General features: G+C 43.1%; 1 protein-coding gene across 1 annotated transcript in view; it reads left to right on the top strand.

Annotated features, from left to right (window-relative positions):
* The first annotated feature begins 379 nt into the window (after window positions 1-379).
* The window catches only part of SPMIP2 (sperm microtubule inner protein 2), a 70,855-nt gene continuing 50,084 nt past the window's right edge, over window positions 380-21,150 (top strand). Inside the window, 3 exon segments of the mRNA XM_032803461.2 lie at window positions 380-555; window positions 9,261-9,493; window positions 18,383-18,441. Coding sequence (XP_032659352.1) covers window positions 489-555; window positions 9,261-9,493; window positions 18,383-18,441 — 359 coding nt within the window. The 5' untranslated portion in view covers window positions 380-488.

Below are 21,150 nucleotides of genomic sequence, written 5' to 3'. Positions count from 1 at the left end.
GGACCCGGGCAGTGTGAGTGCCACTTAAAATCAGCTTGTGTGCAGCCTTCAGTATGCTGCCACAGGTTGCCTATCCCTGGACTACAGTTGCAGGGCTGTAGCACCAACAGCTCCTCTGGGGCAGGACCTCATTAACCCCAAAGTTGGGCACCCACAGACGCAGAGGCGCCCACTCTGACCTTGCCTCTTGCAGAAGGTCCGGGGTGTTAGCCACGGAAACACTCCCCCCTCCTCCACCACCACCTCAAAAGGGCAGAAAGGGGCTCCAGAGTCCCGGGCTGCGCGCCTGGAGAACGCGCGGGCCGCTTGCACAAGGACAGCATGTCACAATGCAGCTGCCGCGCACGAGCAGCGACCCCAGCAACCGGCCCTCGCCGGCTGCTGCCTGCAGGGAGCCAACAGCTGCCGCCCGCTGCGCCCGGCGCTGGGCTGGGTCCGCCAAGGAGTAACCGAGGCAAACCGGAGGCAGGCAGCCGGGCAAAGTCGTCATGCCCGCCAGTACCCCCAGACCCTCCCTAGGAGCAGCCGCTACGGGGAAGCGGATGATATTTACAGGTAATTAGTGCGTCTCCGCAGCTGAGAGCCCCCAGCTAGCAGAACAGGACAGCTGCGAGACAGAGCCTGACTCTGGCAGAGAGACAGAGAAGTCTGTACAGTAAAGCAAGCTGCTGCCTCGTAGCCAATGCGACAGGGCTGCAATCAATAGGGTTGGTACCATTCACACCCTAAACAATTCTATTCTACTATATTATTGATCATAAGCAGGAGCAATATGGACACAGAAAAATTAAGAGAGCTGCAATTCACTGTGTATTATATTTTGTAATGGTGCTGTAGCTTTCTTTAATCGGGTGATATCTGATATCTAGATTCAAACCCCTCTCTTTGTTGTTGTTTTTATGATACTGTCTCTTCCCATCAAGTAAATGTCTCCATTGTTCAACCGTGAGGACTTATTTAATGTGTGCGTGAGGAAAGCAGGAACCTGAAATCGACACTTCCTCAAGGTGGAAGCTTTTGTGCTCTGCTCAGCAGTGCTCATTCTTTATTGAAAAAGTGTGCCCTGAGCCTAGGTGTTAAACAAAGAGACCATATCAGCGTCTGAGAAGAACGCTACATCTGAGGGTCTGTATGAAAACCTCCTGCTGATAGCAAAGAGATTTCTCAGCGTTGCAGTTTAATAGCAGTTACAAAGTTGGATACTTACTAGAAACACATTTGAATTTTAAATATCTAGAAAACCCAGTATACCATGAAAAAGCATAGGAATTAAACTGAGGGACTGAGAGCAAATCTGTGTGTATTTAGTTTTGAAAAGTGCCTCTTTCAGTTCATCCTGGGACCCTAACTTTATAATCACAAAAATAATACATATCTGAAATTTGAATTATACACAATTAATTATTTGATAGCTTGATTTCAGAGTACGCCTATACTATTAAACAATTAATTGTAAAATCAGTTAAACTTTCACTTTCATCCTTATATATTATACTCCAAAGAACTGGAAACAGACTATGAATTGTAGAAAGTATTTCAGACATGGTACACATTATTGAGAGTTATACTGAACACATTAGGCTGTGCTCAGCATATTATATACAGTATTATAGTTCTGGCACTAGGGTACAGTCCCAATAAGAAAATATGAATAAAATACATTTGCCTTCATTCCAAATCTGTGTGTCATTCACAGGTATTAATTGAACAGTTCAGCACCTCTAGATCTGTACAGGGGCAGCTGGCTGGGTCCCTATTTTATTTGGTGCACATGTACACATTCCATTAGAGGGCCCAAAGCAGTAGCAGAACTGCATTGAACAGCCCACCAGAGCACTTTCAAAAGTGCCCTTAATAAATATACTTGCACATGTGTAGCTAGAGTTTTGACCTAGAGCAGTCACTGTGGGTCTTATTTGTCTCCTTCTCTAAAATACCCTGTGGAAGTGGACAAGTTCTGCAGGAAACTTCACCAGTTTTATCATGTACTTCCCTCTAAAGTGTCCCTATGCAGATAGGGATGCACTCACAGACACACAGAGCGGTGAGGAGCTGGTTGGCTCTCTACGCCCACAAGTCTGAGGACATCTGAGGCCATTTAATCTGTCTACGCTAGTGTTCCCACCATTGTTACCACTGAAACTGAGGGCCTCTAAGGAGTACCCTTTCTTCATGGCAGCCCTTTATGTGGTCCCTGTCAGTGACTGCTCTTAAAATTGCCCGTCACCAGTAGTCTGACACTACAGAAGGGCACTACAAAAGTGAATGCTGATAGAGCAGCACTGTTATCTTATGCAGGACAATGTCACAGGAACAGCATCCCCGACTCATGGAGTTCAAACACTATGGGATTGAACACATGGAGAGGCTTCCCTGGGGCTAATCTCAGGGGCTAATACCAGTTTAATTAAATTGATTTGAAAACTGATTTTGATTTAACAGGTGCAAGTTTATTGTGCAGACCAGGCTTCAGACTGACAATCCCTATATTTCTCTTGGGGCCAGGTGTTCTCAGATGACCCTTCAATCTGGAAATGCCTCTGTCACATTAGAACAGAACTAAAATTTATTGACCATCTAGACAAGCTGCAATGCCAAATATCCCCTCAGGAGTTTTCTATAGGTCAAATCAGTGGCAGAGTTGAAATTAACATTGAGTTCCCTGCTCCCAAATCCAGTGCTCAGATTAGTAGGCCATGCCTCGCTCAAGGAAACTGTAACTCCAAAATGCATATTGTTACTCCTGGGGGGATTCTGTCCCACTTCGCATGTGCAGAATTCATATCCCCTGCAGATTTATTTGCTTCCCTGCAGAAAAATGAGTTTCTGATAGGGAATCAAAGGGAAGCTGCAAGAGCAGTCATGCACCACTCCCTTGCTGCGCAGGTACATAGTTTCAGGCATCTGGAATAGCCGGCGGAGAGGTAAACCACTGCAGAGCTGGGGACACCCCAGCCAGTGGCTCCTATCCTGAGCCAGGATCAGCTGCTAGTCCCAGCTGGCTAGAGACAGGAGAGGACGGGACTTCCTCTTCACCTGCAAGGAGTAGCTGGGACTGCATCAGACCCACCACCAGAGACCTCTCATACCTGCAGGAAGCTCAGCATCCTCCCCTGCTTCCTGCCCCCAACGCTCCTCAGCTGTGGAAGGAGTGATCACTGTATGTGGAGCTGCTCCCCATCCACCCAACCCCCATGCATCTGGACCTCCCATACCCAGACACCCCTGCCAAGCCTCATCCTGTACACCCAAAACTCCTTAGCTTTCCATACCCAAACCCACCCCATTGAACCTTAACCCCTGCACCTGGAGCCTCTAGCACCTAAACCCCTGCACCCAGACCATGCCCCACTGAACTGCTTACACTCAACCACCACCCTGATCAGCCCCACCTCCCTGCATCAACCTGAGCCCCCACATCTAGTCCCCCATGCAACTGACCCCCAGCTAGTTGCACTCAGACACCCACCCTATCAAGCCCACTCCCCCAGCACCCAGACCCCCCTGCTGAGACTCCCACAACCCTCCACTGAAATCCCAACCACTTTTACCTGGAAGCCCCTGCAGAATCCCATTGCCCCTGCACCTAGATCACCCCCTCCCCAATGATCCTCTGTGCATCCAGACCCCCCACTGACCTGTCTGCATCCAGATTGTCCCACATAGAATCCTCTCACCTCACATCTGGATCCCTCCACACTTACATCCTGCCTGCCCCACACCTGGTGCACTTGGCACAAAGGAGCAGGGCCCCACAGTGTTTCTGGGGTAGGCCCAGACCTTGTGCTATGTCAGGGTCGGGTGCAGCCTCACCACTGTGGCCATGACTCCTTTGCTATACCCCTTCAGCCTCTGTTGTGCAGAGCACTGACTGACTGTTGACAGGTGGATCAAAAATAAAGTTAGCTTCTGTTTCTCCACTTCTCTTGCTTTGCTCCAGCCTCAGGCTCAGATGGTTCTCTGAGAGTCAAGTTTAGGGGAAAAAAAAAGCAAAAGCAAATAAAAACAGTTAAATGCCATTGTAGTATAGCTCCAGGCACAAAGTAGCTTTAAGAGCATCTCAGAATTCTTGCAAAGGTTAGATTAGGAAATAAAGGTATAATACTTACGGGTACATTGTCAGGAAATTTAGATTCCACCCCTTACATTCATTATGGGGGACTGGATAGCTGTAAATTACAGGGGAGAATGGCATTATTGATGCCTGTGTTGTACCTAGAGGAGTTGTATTTACATATTTGTCAGTCTGCTGCCTTTCAAAAGGAAATTTTTTTTTTAAACGGACAAATGTATGTAGAAGTTTGTGATAAATTTGCTTTTAGCTTTTGAGAAACCCTTGCAGAGATAAAATGTGATTACCAAACTTAACTAAACTACACATCCACATTTCGGAGTCATATCTGATTACAGTACAATTTCAAACAGAAATTAACTTTTCAGTATTTCTCAGTTTACAGTATCACCAATTAATGTTCAAAAAGTGATGCAGCCCTGAGGACTGGCTTGTCAATTTTAGGAAAGAATAAGCAGTGGGCAGCATTGGTTTGCTACAGTTGGCCACAGGGCCCAAACTTCTGAGGTGTTAAGCACCTCCTGCAAAGTGCCAAGTATCCTCAACTCTTACTGAAGTCCACAAGTGTTGCTGCACACACTAAACATTTGTCTACCCTTGAAAGTGTTTCTGATAAGGTAGGGTATCAATTTAAAGTGCAACAGCTATTCCTGAATAACTCCATGTGTGAACCGAAATAAGTGTGTCCACATATGGAGTGAATCAGGAACAAACCCACGTGTAAACAAGCTCTTAAGCAACTTGCAGGATTTGATCTATACCATATATCAGGCCAGGCAAAAGACAGTCACCACCCCAGCCGGGATGATGACTTTGGCCCTCATCTTACAAAGACTTATGCACATACTTAACTTCATGTACCATGAGTAGTCCCATTGCCAGCTTCAAATGATAAAGTTGTAGTCATTTTGGAGTTATTGTTCTGCTGCTAGATTGAACTTTGTTGGGAAGGGCAATGTAATTCTCCTACAGGGCACAATGCATTTAAATGATCGTGGTGTATTTAGCTATGAAGCTGTTCACCGCATTTTTAAGCACAGTTTGAGGATTTATTTACGGTAATTATTTATTTACATTTAAATAAAACAATGTTTATACAAAGCAGTAAGCACCATGATTAATAATTATAACGACAAAACATTATAATAATTATAACAATAATCCCTTAACAATAATTATTATAACAACAACAAAAAGAAAAACAAATCCCCAGCAGCATTGAAGTAATTATTCAAACAGGAGCTCTGCCAGTCTCTACTAAAATTCCTTTCCTGCCCCTTCATCATCATTCTGAGACCACACCCTCAGCCCTGTCCAAAAACTTAACCAAACAGAAGTGTTCTGCAGCATTCTCAGGAGGTGGCCATATTCCAGCTATTTTGGATCCAGGTAGAGACCATGTTCCAGAGGCTTCGAGCCGTCACATAGAACACAGTGCTATGGGCTGCCTCTCTTCTACAACAAGGGGGAACCTATTCAAAAGTCTCTAATGACTGCAGCTGGGACAGTATGGCCCAATTCCTCAAAATTCAAGATGGAGGCTCTTACAGAGTGACACACATTCCACCTGCTTTCTCACTCATGGAGAAGTTATAATTGTTCCTTCCTTGTTTGTTTTCTTTATGCTAAAAGGAAAGATTGAACATACAACTTTGCTCTTTGTGTATAGAAAACATTATTTACAAGGAGTTAATCACACACTAGCAAGCATTAGGAGACCAGCGATGTACAATGTGTAGCAACTATATTTCTACAGATTATTTAAAGACACTGATTTCTTTTAAAGAAAGTCTGGATAGCAGATCAACATGTGTGATTAGTGAAGATTATTTTGTGTAGTTGAAATGTAATAATGTAATTGGCAGAGCTGAGAAATGCCAAAATAAAAACTTAACACATTGATGCTCCAAGCCAGAGGTGTCAATGTCTACTTTATTGTGCTCTCATGGCTAAAGTGATGGGAAGAAGGGAATTAACTCCCTTATATCCAACCAGATGGTAATAATGGTATTCCTTTCTGAGTAGGTGATTATTGCCTAGCTATTAGGCATAGCAGAATCAATGGTGGAATGATTCACCTTGGTATCAGAAAGTGTCTCCAGTTGTACTTTATTTTTCCTTGATTTTTCTAGCATCTCTCTCTTTAGCCCTTTCTGTTAACACTGGAAGGTTTTAAATTAGCACTGCCCTAGTCCATTACATTAGGAATAATCATCCCTAAACCTGAAACGAATAAGACTCAGTTGACACCTCGCTGGTTAGAGTGTTCCGACTGTGTCTCCCAACATGGTGGTTTCTTCAGCATATGAGTCCCAGGAGCCTATTAGATCTGACAGGGATCTGAAGTTTGAGAATGTATCCCTTATATGAGGAAGTAGTAGTTAGGGTTTGTCTGCACTTGAAAGTTCATTCACATTAAGGTAGAGGTTGAACTTAAAGCAGAATAGCTATTCCTGAAAAGTTCCAATTGTGCCTACACTTAAAAGTTTAGCCAATATAGTCATGTGAGTTAGTAGATGATCATAAGAATGGCCATACTGGGTCAGACCATTGGTACATCTAGCCCAGTATCCTGTTTTCCGACAGTGGCCAATGGCAGGTACTTCAGAGGGAATGAAGAGAACAGCCAGTCATCAAATGATCCATCTCCTGTTGCCTGTTCTCAGCTTCTGGCAAACAGGCACTAGGGACACTTCAGAGCCTGGCTTTGCATCCCTACCCATCCTGGCTAATAGCCATTGATGGATCTATCCTCCATGAACTTATGTATTTGTTTTTTGAACTCTATTATAGTCTTGGCCTTCACAACATCCTCTGGCAGAGTTCCACATGTTGATTGTACATTGTGTGAACAGACACTTCCTTTGGTTTGTTTTAAACCTGCTGCCAATTAGTTTCATTTGGTGACCCCTAGTTCTTGTTATGAGAAGGAGTAAATAACACATCCTTATTTACTTTCTGCACACCAGTCATGATTTTATAGACCTGTATCATATCCCCCCTTAGTTGTCTCTTTTCTAAGCTGAAAAGTCCCAGTCTTAATAATCCCTCCTCATATGGAAGATGCAGTTATGCTTGCAAAAAAGGCCTTTTTATTTCTGGCATAGCTTACTCAGTTCAGGGAACTTGTATAAACTATAGCAGCAAGATTACTCTTTTCCTGGTGTAAGGTGCATCTCCCCTAGAAAAGGTTTGCCAGTAATAGCTCCACTGGCAAACCCTTTCAAGCCTAGACAAGACCTGTTGTTTTTCCAGTAGTATTACTTTTCCACTTGGGGAACTGGGGGTTCCTCCTTGTGAAAATATTGAAGTGGTGAATGTCGAGTCTGAGACAACTTCCTTTTGGGGCCCAAAAGACCTGTACGCCTCATTGCAGTGACTACAACTTAAAAACAATCTGCTACCTTTTCCCCTCAAACACATAAAGCAAATATTTTCTTCTGGGGTTAGACTCATAGACTCATAGACTCGTAGGTCAGAAGGGACCAATATGATCATCTAGTCTGACCTCCTGCACAAAGCAGGCCACAGAACCCTACCCATACACTTTTATAACAACCCCTAACCCATGACTGAGTTATTGAGTTATTGAAGTCCTCAAAATTGTGGTTTGAAGACCTCAAGCTGCAGAGAATCCACCAGCAAGTGACCCATGCTTGCTTTAGTTTTGTCTGAATAAATTATGTCCAAGTTTAATTCCCTGATGGGAGGTTTATGATGGAAATGGCAACACACCTTTCCTTCACAATATAATGATGTTAAGGAACTATTAATACAACCAGTTTTGGGAAGCTGTCATCAACGTACTGTAGTAGTGTCTTAGGGTAAGTCTATGCTGTGAAAAAAAGGTGTGTTCTGAAGTTAGCTAACCTACATAAACTAACGTGGGTTAAAATAGCAGTGAAGACATGGCAACTCTGATTTTTAACTTGAGTTAGAAGCTCAACTTAAAGCATATAGGGCAGGCGGGGGCTGAACTAGGGCTGTTTACTGCTCTTTTAACTGAGTTAGCTAACACAGGTTAGCTAACCTGAGTTAAGAATACACCTTTTATTTGCAGTGTAGAAATACCCTTAAGGATTAGCTATTAGGGCAGAACCAGCCTTTAGAACCTGTCAGGTTCAAAGACTCCTCAGTGTTTGGGATTTCTTAGAATATCAATACTGATGTCAGCTTTAATTTTGTATCAGGTATGTTTCTACCTCTTTTTTGCAAGGATATTCTTCTAAATATAATAATACAAAACCATTATAGACTTCAAAGTACTGCATCAAGGTGTGTAAACACCATTATTCCTACTTTACACATGGGGAACCTGAGGCAAGTGACTTGCTCAAGGCCAGGCAGAAATTTGGTGGCCAAACCAGGAATAGAAATCTCACCTCTTCACTCAAAGTCTACTGCTCTAGTCATCAAGCTAGAAGCTTTGCCACAGTAACTTTTTCTAATATTTATGTTATTCCTGGCCAACTTCCGAAGATGCCCAGCACTGGCCTTTGGGGTCCAGACTATGCCACTTACAGCTGCAGCTCTACTGGTTTTTGGAAGGGTGCAATGAATCATCTTATTAGCCAGGCCCTAATTCTAAGACAAAGACAATAAAATCCTGATTCCTGTCAGAGAATGATTGTTTACTTTGCTCCCCCTTATGGCCTCTTTTTCAAGAGTCAGTGCTTTAGGAGCATGAAAAAGTAGTGCCCATACAAAAGCTTTTTCCCACTTGGGAACATGTTGTAACCAAGATAGAATCATAGAAATGTAGGGCTAAAAGGGACCGTGAGAAGTCATCTAATCTAGCCCCCTGCATTGAGGCAGGTCCATTTAAAGCTAGACCAACCCTGACAGTCCAACTTGTTCTTAAAAACTTCCAATAGATGGAAATTCCACAGCCTCCTTTGGAAGCCTATTCCAGAGCTTAACTGCCCTTGTAGCTTATACTCATTTCTTTTTGTCCGACCTTCAGAGGACATGGAATACAATTGATCGCTGTCCTCTTTATAACAGCCCTTAACATATCTAACATAGACAAGATGAGCGTGAACTATTCTTGTGCAGTGAAACAGTTCTTTAAAAGTTGTTGCAGTAAAGTAACTGAGAAAATAAAGGATGGAAAAACATATACTGAAATAGTAAGAAATGTAACCCTTCAGTTTTATATAACCAGTTTTTAATCTTTTTTTTCCCTAAGGCCCAGATGCTATTCGTGATTACAGAACAAAGCTCCCTGAGTATACTCGCTACATCGGAGCAACCACTCCAGCACAAGGGGCCACCAGTGACCTTGAGTACTTGTGGCGTACTGCCCCCTGGACAACTTCTGTATTGCCCCACAAACGTTCCTACCCTGGACAAATTGGCTGGGGAGTAACAGAATTTAGTTATCTCAACAGAGGAAATCTGCTCAGTGGCATGCAGATTAAGGTAACTACTCATACATTTCTCCAGAAATTTATCAGATGCTATCTAGATGGCATTAAAGAGTGTCTTGCTTTGTAATTTTATGCTGTGTGTTTGTAGTGCTGTGGCTAATCAGAGAACAAGATGGAACACATTTATCTGATAAAAAAGGCACGATTTTTTAAGATCATGTACAATCAACATTATTACAACAAATGTATTAAAGTGGTGGTATTTGAAATTATACTAAGCATTCATAAATCTTAGCTTTCATGAAACAAATTAAATGGGAAAGTTGTGTTGTGTGATGAAGACATATGCATTAGAGCTGTGCAAACTATTAACATCCTAAATCAATTGAGTCCATGTGTTTACAAATATCAACCCATGATCATGAAAGCTTGGGGAAACATGTTCAGAAATGGGTGCCTGAAATTAGACTGTCAAGTCCATGCAGATACCTAAACAAACAGCCTGGTTTTAGACAGTGCTGTATGCACAGTACCTATCCCTATTAGCTTTAGACAACCATTTTTGAAAATCTTGGCCTTGATGGATGTGGGTTGAGTTTTAACACCTTTCTGGGAAACTGACCACCCAGAAGTATGGAAGGAGGAAATGACTGGAACAGCTGGGAGGAGCTAACTTTAGGATGGAAGGTTCCCTTAAGGGTTGCAAGGTTCACTTGAGGGTTTGAGTTTGAACTTGAGCTTTAAGGTAAACCTGCAGGTGATGGCCCACTTTCAAATACCATAAAAAGAACCGTAGGCATGAGTTTCGGAACTCATCTGTAAGCAGAATCCTGCCAGGTTTGCAAAGGTCTAGTGTGTGCTCATTACCTCTGAGAACTCTGTTAACACTTTTTTGATGCTTAGCCTCTTGGGGAGCAGAAGTAGAGAAGCTCAAGAGTGTCTTGAGATTCTATTGTCTACCTCCCCTCTGGATGCTGAATCTGCAACCTCTGCTTACACCTGTAGTCCCAGTTGAAGTCATTACTGGGACTCTTGACATATGTAAGTATTGCAGGAAAGTGCCCTCAGTGTTTAATTTTTGCAAAAATCTTTAGCTTTTACATACAGATGGCAAAACTGAATGTTTTTATTGAGTAGCTCTGACCAGTTATGCCTGAGGCCCCAGTCAGGTCGGGGCACTATCATGCTAGGTGTTGTACAAACATATACGACACACTTCCTGGCCTGAAAAAGCTTTTTTGTATCACTAAGATATAGCTTACAAATGTCCGATAGTATTTGCACATTACATAACTGCACACTGCACTCCGAAAAAAAGTCAGTGAACATAGTTAAACCCCCCCAGATTATCAGTTCTGAGTACAGTATATGAATTCTTACCCTACTCATGGGGCCCCAGTGTTTTCCCACTCCTCCACTGGATGCAATTTCATCTCTCCAGTCCTCATTAGTGTGAAAAGGAATAGAAATAAAGGATGGAGGAGCCTGGCCTGATCCTTCTTCCAACATCCTGTGAAGAAAAGCAGGAAGGGGGCAGCTGTCCTGGTTCAGCTCTTTCCTACACAGAGGATGACAAGGAGGAAAAGGTGGCCCTCCAACCTTTATCCTGTCTGCACAGTAGCACCATGTATAAATGGCTATAGCTGAAAACATAACAGATTATTTTCCTTGGTGGATGGGTAGGAACTGTTTTTGTTTGAATTTACCGGCAACGGAAAAGAAAAAGCGCAAGGCATTTCAAGAACTATTAGAGAAGAATAGCAGACTTTGGCTCTAAACTGTTAAAACTTTAGTTTCCATGGGTTGTTCCTTCATAGCTTTGATGCAGGGAACTAAAAGGCACTTGAAGACTCTGAAAACCACATTTGGCCTTAAGGGCATAATCTGGGCACCCTTGCAATACAATGCCCTTTCTAGGTCAAAGTTTGAACCTTAATTGATTGTTTCTCTTCAAAATCTGAGCAGGTGTACATTCCTAGGAAGAATACTGGCATTGATTAATGTCTCATGCTTCTTTGTTCAAACAATATATCCTGCTCAAATGAGTCTGTTAAGAGAAAAAGCTTTGTGAAAGCATAAATGGGTGTGCTTATAAATAAATATTCTCTCTCCCTCCTCTCTCTTTTTCTCTCTCTCTTTCTCACACACACACACATACACCCTGATTTATATATACTGGTATGGACTCATGAATGGGTGGTGGTGGTTGCCACTCTAAAATAAGCAGAAATTAAATAACAATGTGGGACCTAATTCTCTTCATTCTTAGTACTGGGCTCCAGTATGTAGAAACTACGGTATCTCTTTATTTAGGATCCTGAAATCTTGATTTATTTGGTCATAGGAGCCTTCCTGGCAGCATTGCCCTACAGAAGCAGGAGTAGCTGTATCTCTTTTGGGTACATGTTCAACCACTCAATTCTTCCTATGAAACCATCATGTGCAACCACTCAATTCAACCTACAATAATGCGGGGAGGAGACCTAAATCATTTGGGCCAGGAAAAGATTGCATAAAATGCACAATTCACACCCCATCCTGGCATATCACCTCTGCTCTCTGGCCTTGAAGGATCTATGTGGGGTGAATTCTTCAGATTTTAGTGGAAACAGAGTTGAGCTGAGCAGTTGCACCCTGCCCTCTTTCACTGTCTCTTTTCCTGTCTGTGACAAAGAGGCTGCTAAATTTAGCCTAACAAGTGTAACAGGTTTATTCCTTTATCAGATAGCCATTAATAGGATGAACATTTTAAGCTTAGATATCAATACACAGCCTTTTTTTTTTAAACAATTTTTTATTTTACTCAATACTTCTAAGTCAGCTTCTTCTGGAACTAAAAGAGGAACTAAACTGCTTCCCCATTATAGAATCAACAACACACATGGAGTCCAGGTCTCTCTCAAATGCCTGACGTCTTCAAATAATTTCAGCTCCCACATTTCTGATCTGCAGATGTTGCTGTCAATACAAATTTGAAATTAAAAAGAAGATCTTTGGACTTTGCTACAAAGTTATAAAAGTAGCTTTTAAAAGCACCTTTACTAGAATCAGACAGCTCCATGGCTATGAGTTTTAGTTTCACTTAAATATTATTTATCCTCTCTTGTGTCATAGAAGATTGTAGTTAAATCAGATATACTAGCCAGGAGTATAAAATCTCTGTTAGATAAGCATATTTTCAGATCTATTGTACAAAGTGGTAATGTCTGACTCACAACAGCTCTGCCAGTGTTAGCGCCCTAACATTTCTGAAAATAAAAACACATTGTGTTCTGAACAATTGTTGACGCTGTAGGTAAGTCTACAAACCCATATTTCTGTTGCCATCCCTGCATCAGATAAATGTGCTCACGATATAGGAAAAAGCTATACTACTTCTAAATGACCACATTGCTATTTAAAGTTGCTACTGATCCTTTAAAGCCAAATTTACTGCCAAATTCTGCTCTCAGTTATACCAAGTTAAATTTGCAGTAGTTTCATTATTGTGGATTTACTCCAGTGCAACTGAGGGTAGAATTCAGCCCTGAAACTTCATCTTCTTGGCCATGAAGTATTTTATTTCATTTTGCTTTACAAACCTCATGAACTAGGGGGTCACATACTCTGTAGCCTATGTAGTCTGAGCTTATGGCACACATCAGGACCTCCTTGCATTCTACCTCACAAGCTCCTGTGTGGCGACCGCCCATCCCCCCCTATTTCAGGAACTCCCTGAAATTTCCCATAATATCCCCCATGCTAGACATTCTGCACACCCCCTTTTCTCTCTCCTTCCATATCTAGTTTCCCCATTCTTAAAGTTTGGCTCCCAAAGGGAATAGAGAGGAAGAAACAGAAAAAACTTGACCATTCTTCAGTTTGATGGCTGGTGATATTTGTAGATATTGAGCCTGATTCTTTTTTCATGTACATCTATGTAAACACAATTGACTTCAGTGGAGTTACTTCTGGTTTACCTGATGTAAGTGAGACAACTATTCCCTTTGTTTGTATTACTATTCAGAATGACTCTGCTTTGCCATCTGTCTTTTTAATTTTATTCTGGTTTATTTTGTTTTCTATGAATTCCTGTTGCCATAGCAGCTAGGCTTATACAATAAATAAATAAATAAAAGTTTAAAACAAGTTTGATAAGTAGGGCCCTACCAAATTCAGACCCATGACAAATGCATCACAGATCGTGAAATCTGGTCTCCCCCTGTGAAATCTGGTCTTTTGTATGCTTTTACCATATACTGTACACTTAAAATTTCCTGGAGGGAGACCAGCATTTCTCACACTGGGGGTTCTGACCCAAAAGGGAGTTGCCGAGGGGTGTCACAAGGTCATTTTAGGAGGGTTGCAGTATTGCCACCCTTACTTCTGCGCTGGACTGGCCGAGAGTGACAGCTGCTGACTGAAGGCCCAGTTCTGCAGGCAGAAGCACAGAAGTAAGGGTGGCAACACCATACCTTGCCATTCTTACTTCTGAGCTGCTGCTGGCAGTGGCTCTGCCTTCAGAGATGGGCTCGTGGCCAGCAGCCACCGCTCTCCAACTGCCCAGCTCAGAAGGCAGCGCTGCCACCAGCAGGAGCACAGAAGTAAGCGTAGCATTACCGTGACCCCCTCACAACTCTATTGGGTCAGGACCCCTAGAATTACAAACACTGTGAAATTTCAGATTTAAATAGCTGAAATCATGAAATTTACGATTTTTAAAATCCTATGACTGTGAAATTGACCAAAATAGACCCTGAATTTGGTAGGGCCCTATTCATAAGTTAGCAGCAAGTGATGGCAATCTAAGTGCTCCTTGCATTACTGTAATCAGTGTCTTACTAGATCAACTGTTAATACAAAATAACCAAAACTGAACAAAAATAAGAACTCAACATATTTTCAAAGGGCCTTGTGTCAGACTCTGAAGCTTGCCAAACTCTGATTCTGGCAGAGCTCCAATGGGAGCAAATTCCATCAGTGGAGGCCTCTCACTGGAGAAAAACTACCACTGGCAATCAACCCTTGCAAGATCCCACCTTTGAGCTAACAATACCTCTTTATAGACATTACTTGTGCCCATCACTATGGTGTCTAGGCATCAAATACTTCTGGTCACTTGTACCAAAAGCTGCTTAGCTTAGTAAGACACATATCACATGCTGTAACCTGGTCTAAGCACATCTCAGTAAAGGAAAAACCAGCAGTCTAGGGCCTTAGATTATAAACCCTTCAGGAAGAAGATTGTCTTTTCTGTTTACACAGTACCCACCACAATGGGGCACTGTCCCAACCGGGGCTTTTGGGTGGTACCATAATATTAATATTTTCTGCTACTGCTCCCAACACTAGGTCTGTAGACTTAACTGTTCACATCTTCTAGGAGAGACCACAAAAAAAACTCTGACTCTCTCCAGGTCTCTTCCCCCAAATTTTAGCAAGGATACTGTTTATGTACTGACCGTATTTCCCATCGTGCCTTGCAAAATAGGACTAATTATGGCTATCATAAGGAATTACATTTCCCAGCCAGCCCTGCTCATCTGCTGCTTTGAGAAACTCTAGCAAAGTCAACCAAGAGCTAGCCTGATTCCCTGCCAGTGTGAGGAGATCCAGCCCTTTCTGTTCACTGAACCCTGGTGATGGGCCATAAAGCCAGGGTCTGCAGGATGGCTATTGTTTATAAACCCCAGACTGCTTCCCCAAGACTACAGTCCATGCTTTGTGGCTGTGTCTCCTGTCTCAAAGATATTTTTATAGGAAACCTGGGATGGGATGTACTGGGTCAGGGAGCTTCCTCATAAAACTCTGACGACATGTGTGCCCTCTGTTTGCATTTAGTGGCTCCTGAACAGGCCAGCAAAGAGGGTGGCATGGAGAGCAGGCTGGGTGCTGGATCTGCAGTTACATGAATCCAATGATCCTAACAAGTGGCATATGTGGGGGCAGGTGGATGGGCAAGGGTGGGAGGAGGGAAGCCGGAAGGAAACTACAGCTGCTATGCTGACCCATAGCGTGGAGTAACAGCAGGGCCGACACTTGCATTTAGGAGGCTTAGGCAATCGCCTAGGGTGCCAGCATTATTAGGGGGCGGCATTTTGCCGGAGGGGGCGGCAGGCGGCTCCGGTGGACCTGCTGCAGTCGTGTCTGCGGAGGGTCCGCTGGTCCACGGCTCCAGTGGAGAAATGCCTGCGGCAGCTCCACCGGAGCCACGGGAGTGGCGTGCGGGGCGGCAAAATGACCGTGCGCCTAGAGCGTGAGAAACCCTGGCGTTGGTCCTGAGTAACAGCCTGCACTACACAAGGGTTTTATTGTGGTTTTTGCTTCTCATCCCCTCATACTTCACTTATAAGCTGAATACTTCAGTTTTGTGGACCCAGTTCAGCAGGGTACATAAATGCATGTGCCTAACTTTAAGCACGGATTTCCGTGCAACTCCTCTCATGCATAATGGGCTCGTATACATTACTGATTCAGAGCCTCTAGATACATCCACAGTTCAATAAAAGACTCATGGCATGACCACAGCGGGCCTGGGCTGCCTCAGGCTTGCAGAGCTAGGGCTATGGGGCTAAATATTGCAGTGTAGACACTTAGGCTCAGGCTGGACCCTGGGCTCTGAAACCCTGTGGGGGGGGGGGGCGTTCTCAGAGCCCATGACTGAGCCCGAATGTCTACACTGCAGTTTTTAGCCCCGCAGCCTGAGCCCTGTGGACCCACATCGATGACTTGGGCTCTGAGACTCAGCGCAGCAGGTTTTTTATTGCAGTGTAGATGTACCCTCTGTAAGAGAAATACAATTTGCCCTTAAAGCTGTCATTCCTGTATCTGCAGACTCACTGATACAGCACAGCATGGGTTCACCTTTAGGAGATCTATTCTTTGCAGCCATAAGGGATAGAAATGTACCGTATATACTCATTCATAAGCCAAATTTTTTTAGTAAAAAAGGGAAGCACCAGAGAAGTGGGTCGGCTTATGAACGAGTATAGAGAGGGAGAGGTGAGACACAGCCCCTCCCGCAACAGAGGGAGCAAGGAGAGGCAGCACAGCCAGCAAAGTCAGAAGGGACGAGGCAGGGCCAGAGTCTCTCTGCTTCTGGCCACGCTGCTCTCCCCACAGCCTCCAAAGCAACTGCAGCTGTGCCTCTCGGCCCTGCCTCCCAGAGAAGGCTGTGGCCATGCCGTGCCACCCAGCCCAGCCTGCTCCTGGACTATGCTGTGGCCATGCCGCCCAATCTGGCCTGCTGAAGTAGGCTGCCCAGCCTGCTGGAGCAGCTCCAGCCAGGTCAGAGACATCCTCCCCTGGCCCTCTCCAGATAAGGTGGGAAGGGATGGGATGAGGAGAGTGTGGGGGTCCTGGGCTAGGGGTGGGGTCATATGGGAGGTGGTCACAGGGGTTACTCCTGACTCCCAGCTTCTCCCCCCCAAAAATTTCCCCACCAGTTGCTGTCCCAGCCCATCAGGGTAAGCAGCTGGCACGCTGGGATGCTTTGTTTATTTAGGTTTACCTCCGTGCCTGCGGACTCTCAAGGTAAACAAACCATCTCGGCCCACCAGCAGCTTATCCTGATGGCCTGGGAGCCAAAGTTTGCTGACCCCTGAATTATAGGATCGGCTTATGAACAGGTTATAAAAATTTTCCATTTTTACTTGTTCATCTTGGGTGGCGGGGGTCAGCTTATAATGAACTGGCTTATGATCAAGTATATACGGTAACTTTTATGTTTTTTAATCATAAGCTTAAATTCTGCAGAAGCAGAGAGGGGACACAAGGTAAGTGCTGGTTTTTCATTAGAACTCCTGAGAGAAAAACAGAGACAGAAGCGAGGCTAGGGAGAGGGAACCGGACAGGAAAGGCAACAGCAAGAGAGGAGGTAAGCTGCAGGGTGTGAGCTGGTAAAAGCATGAAATGAAAACAAGGTAAATTTTGAATTATGGGACTATAGTTCCATCACTACTTAAATTCGGTGGATTAAACAAAGAAGCTGCTCAGAACAAAATAACATAGACAGCAGAATAGGGCAAGGAAGTAATTATGTGACAAACTGGTTGCTGCTTTAGCAATGACTGGCATTTTCAGTGTTTGACTGCATAACACCTGTAACTGTTGACAAAGACGAATATGACTTAGAAACGGAAAAGTCAAAGAGAAAAAAGAAATGTGATGCTTGAACTGTTTGCAATGCACCAAGTTCTGCCTTTAGATAAGCAGCATTACGTGAATTCAAATGGGAAACACTTAGATTGGCTTTCCTATTTTAATTTCTACCCTCAGATTTATCAACAGGCATGGTGCATCTAAGGTCCAACTTGAGAGAGATGTGGAGAAGCAAAAATGGGTAACAGTAGAGTGGGGAAAATAGGATGTGGTATTCAAGATGTGTGTGTGTTGCTGAAAAATTCACACTGTAGGCTATATTGTTGCTTCCCCCATCAAGATACATGTACAAGTAGTGTGTGAGACTACCTTATTGAGCCAATTTAAATTTTAAAAATTACTTCCTATAGACCAGAGGTTTCCCTTTTGCCCTGAATTTCTCCTTGACTTGCACATAGTGCCAGCTGCTGCCTTGCTCACTTTTTGCCCACATGATCTCTGAGTTGTTGTGAACTTTTGATCTTTTCAATTTTACAGTCCCCATACAGGACCCTTAGATGTACCAGACGTTGCTTAACTCTTATGTACCTTGTTCCATTGCCTGAGATGCTGTAGAAGTATAGCCTTACAATTTCAGTTTTATTGTCTTTCTAAAGTCTTCTTCTCTAAAATTTTAAGAGGGCCAGAATGCTACACCCAGGTTACTCTCACATTTCGAGATGTAGAACCACAGCACTCTTCCTTGGCGTCCAACTCTGTTAATGGACTCTCTCCTCACTCCCGCTCTGATTGGAGAGGGGCAGACAAATGTAATATCAATTCCCCTTGCCAACATGCTGTTGTTTTTTTTTCTCTTTGACAGACTGGAGAATTCCGTCAGGCTGCTGAAGATGAGATAACTCATCGATACCAGAATCCATGGTAACTATTTATTCATTATTCTAGCAAACCTCCTCTGGTGACTAGCCCACTGTTGCAGAGATGCTTAGATTACCCTGATCTGTGAGAAGACCTGGGACAAGCAGAAGAGTGGCATGCTTAACCTTGTAGCAGAATGTACTGGACAACTACATCTATTGTTACCAAAGAGATTCCATGAGTATTTACTGCTGTGGGAAACCCCCAGCAATAGAGCTGTAGTGACAGTGGCTAAGAGGCAGGATTTATAGTTAACCATTTAATTGATATGTTATAATAAATTAATAGCACTATTACATAAATAGAACCAAAATAAAAATGTTAGAACTTGGGGAAAACCCTTTCGGACTCATGAATGCCCTTGTCAAATGAAAATCCTACTTTTCCAGGTTACCGATCACTTTTCAGACAGTCCCTAATTTTACCTTGGTTTATAGGGTCCGTCACATTGATTGGTGCACCATGAGCCAAGTCTGTGCTTTCAAAGCATGATTTATTATTAATGATAATTTTAGGTAAAGTATGAGGGGGAGAAAGAGGTTGAGGAGATCTGTGGAGGAGAGGAGAGTGAGGAGATTTGTGGAGTTCTCTCTCAAGAATAACGTAAGAACATAAGAACGGCCATACTGAGTCAGACCAAAGGTCCATCTAGCCCAGTATCCTGTCTTCCGCTAATGCCAGGTGCCCCAGAGGGAATGAACAGAACAGGTAATCATCAGATGAGCCATCCCCTGTCGCTCATTCCCAGCTTCTGGCAAACAGAGGCTAGGGACACAATTCCTGCCCATCCTGGCTAATAACCATTGATGGACCTATCCTCCATGAATTTATATAGTTCTTTTTTGAACCCTGTTATAGTCTTGGCCTTCACAACATCGTCTCACAAGGAGTTCCACAGGTTGACTGTGTGTTGTGTGAAGAAACACAACTCCCAGCATCATAAAACTATTCCTATTAGAATGAGGGCTAGGTTGTTACATTATCATCTATTCTGAAAAAGGGGCAGTGTCTAATTATGTTGTTCTAGGAGCAGCTTATGAATCAGACTATGACTTGAAGCTGCAATTTGCTTCCAAGTTTGCCTGCCTGCTCCAGGGAGGAACTAAACTGCACCGGACCTACCCCTGGCACAGTGCCTTCTTCACTGACACAGTGCTGGCATGTGGTTGGCAAGCCAATGCTCTCTACCCTCTGTCCCATTTTTTCCCTCTCCTCTCTCACCCACCTATGTACACATGGTGGGGGAAGTAATGATTCTCTGGAGACTACTTTCCCTCCTGTGCCCATGATATAGGTAGGCCGTACAACAGAGTCAGGAAGTGCCTTAGTTACCCTTACTCCCTTTTGTGGCCACAGAGAGTTGATCATCTACTAGCCATGAGTGTCTTCAGTTGCTTATGTTGTCCTATACATGATAGGTATAAACCCATATCTGTAATTGCTTATTTGGGTTAATACAGTGGAATTCTGTTGAGGTTGCTTTATTCTGGTGACAGGTTATAAAATAAACAGCTTCTTAATTACATTTTCCAAATGCTGGGAGCTAATGAAACATTCCGAGTTCAGTGTAGGAGGACAGCCAAAGCAGTATCTTTCAACAAGGCTTAGAGTGCTTGTCCATCTTTTAATGCATTCATAAAACATTCATAAGCCATTCATATTATCAAGATTTTTGAAAGCAATCCTTGTGTACAATGATTGTATAGGGATTAATACAGAGCTTGCCATAAAGGACATACTAAATTTACTTTTACCGGAGAAAGGTGGATGGGAAGGCAGAGTGATCTGAGTTTAAACACAATTAAATGTGTGCAATCAGCTAATGGAATGTCTCACAAAAGGATGCACTATTAGATAATTAAGTTATTTTATCTAATATGCTGCAGATCTTTAAAGTATGAACAAATTTTATAGGAATTGCATAAAATATTCAGAGGATTTAATTGTTACCACTGGATCTTTTGCATATAGCTTCATTGCTGACCTTGTAATAGTGCCGACTCTCTAGTCCTATAATCAATACAAGGTTATTACAGGCATTTCCAAGCAAAAAAAAAAACAACAGTGAAATTAATCAGTGCAAGGATAATTCTAGTTATTTCAAACACAAAGTGTTCTGAGATCTCTTGCAGTATCCATTTTATATTTAGAATAGTTGGTTATAAAAGAGTCAGACCTGTTCACTGGTGTCTTCCAGTTCCACTTTTCCAGCAAAACCATTAGAAATGTAAACTAGAATAATCAGCTTTAATCCTTGACAATATTGATATCACAGTATTATTCAGGGTAATATCTCTGCAACTTTTATGTAGTTTTCCAATAGCATGATGCAAATTCCATTCATAGTAAGTATAATCCACTATCTATCATTGCTATAGACTTTGTCTCTTTTTTGCTGACTCTTCCTAAATTACACTGCTCAATAGAAGATGATATCAGAAATTCTTTCTGAAGGGGTAAATTGGTATTTGGAAGAGAATCTGAAGTCTCCAGTCATAGCAGGAAGTAGAAGAAATGACAACAGGAAGGCTGCATTTCAGCTGGAGAAAAGTGCCTGAGTTGCAGATTTCTGATCCAAATTTGGATTCATATCTGAAGTTTCCCAAAGGTTTAAAGGGTGATCAGCTCTGATGTTTTGGTTCCAGCCCATGAAGGGAAGTAGATCATATATGTATATTGCAATATCTGGAATAGATTATACATGAATATAAT

This window comes from Chelonoidis abingdonii, chromosome 5, assembly GCF_003597395.2.
Source record: "Chelonoidis abingdonii isolate Lonesome George chromosome 5, CheloAbing_2.0, whole genome shotgun sequence".
In the NCBI taxonomy this organism is placed as follows: domain Eukaryota; kingdom Metazoa; phylum Chordata; order Testudines; family Testudinidae; genus Chelonoidis; species Chelonoidis abingdonii.
Note: the sequence above shows the minus strand (reverse complement) of the source record. Positions and strands in the feature narration are given on the sequence as shown.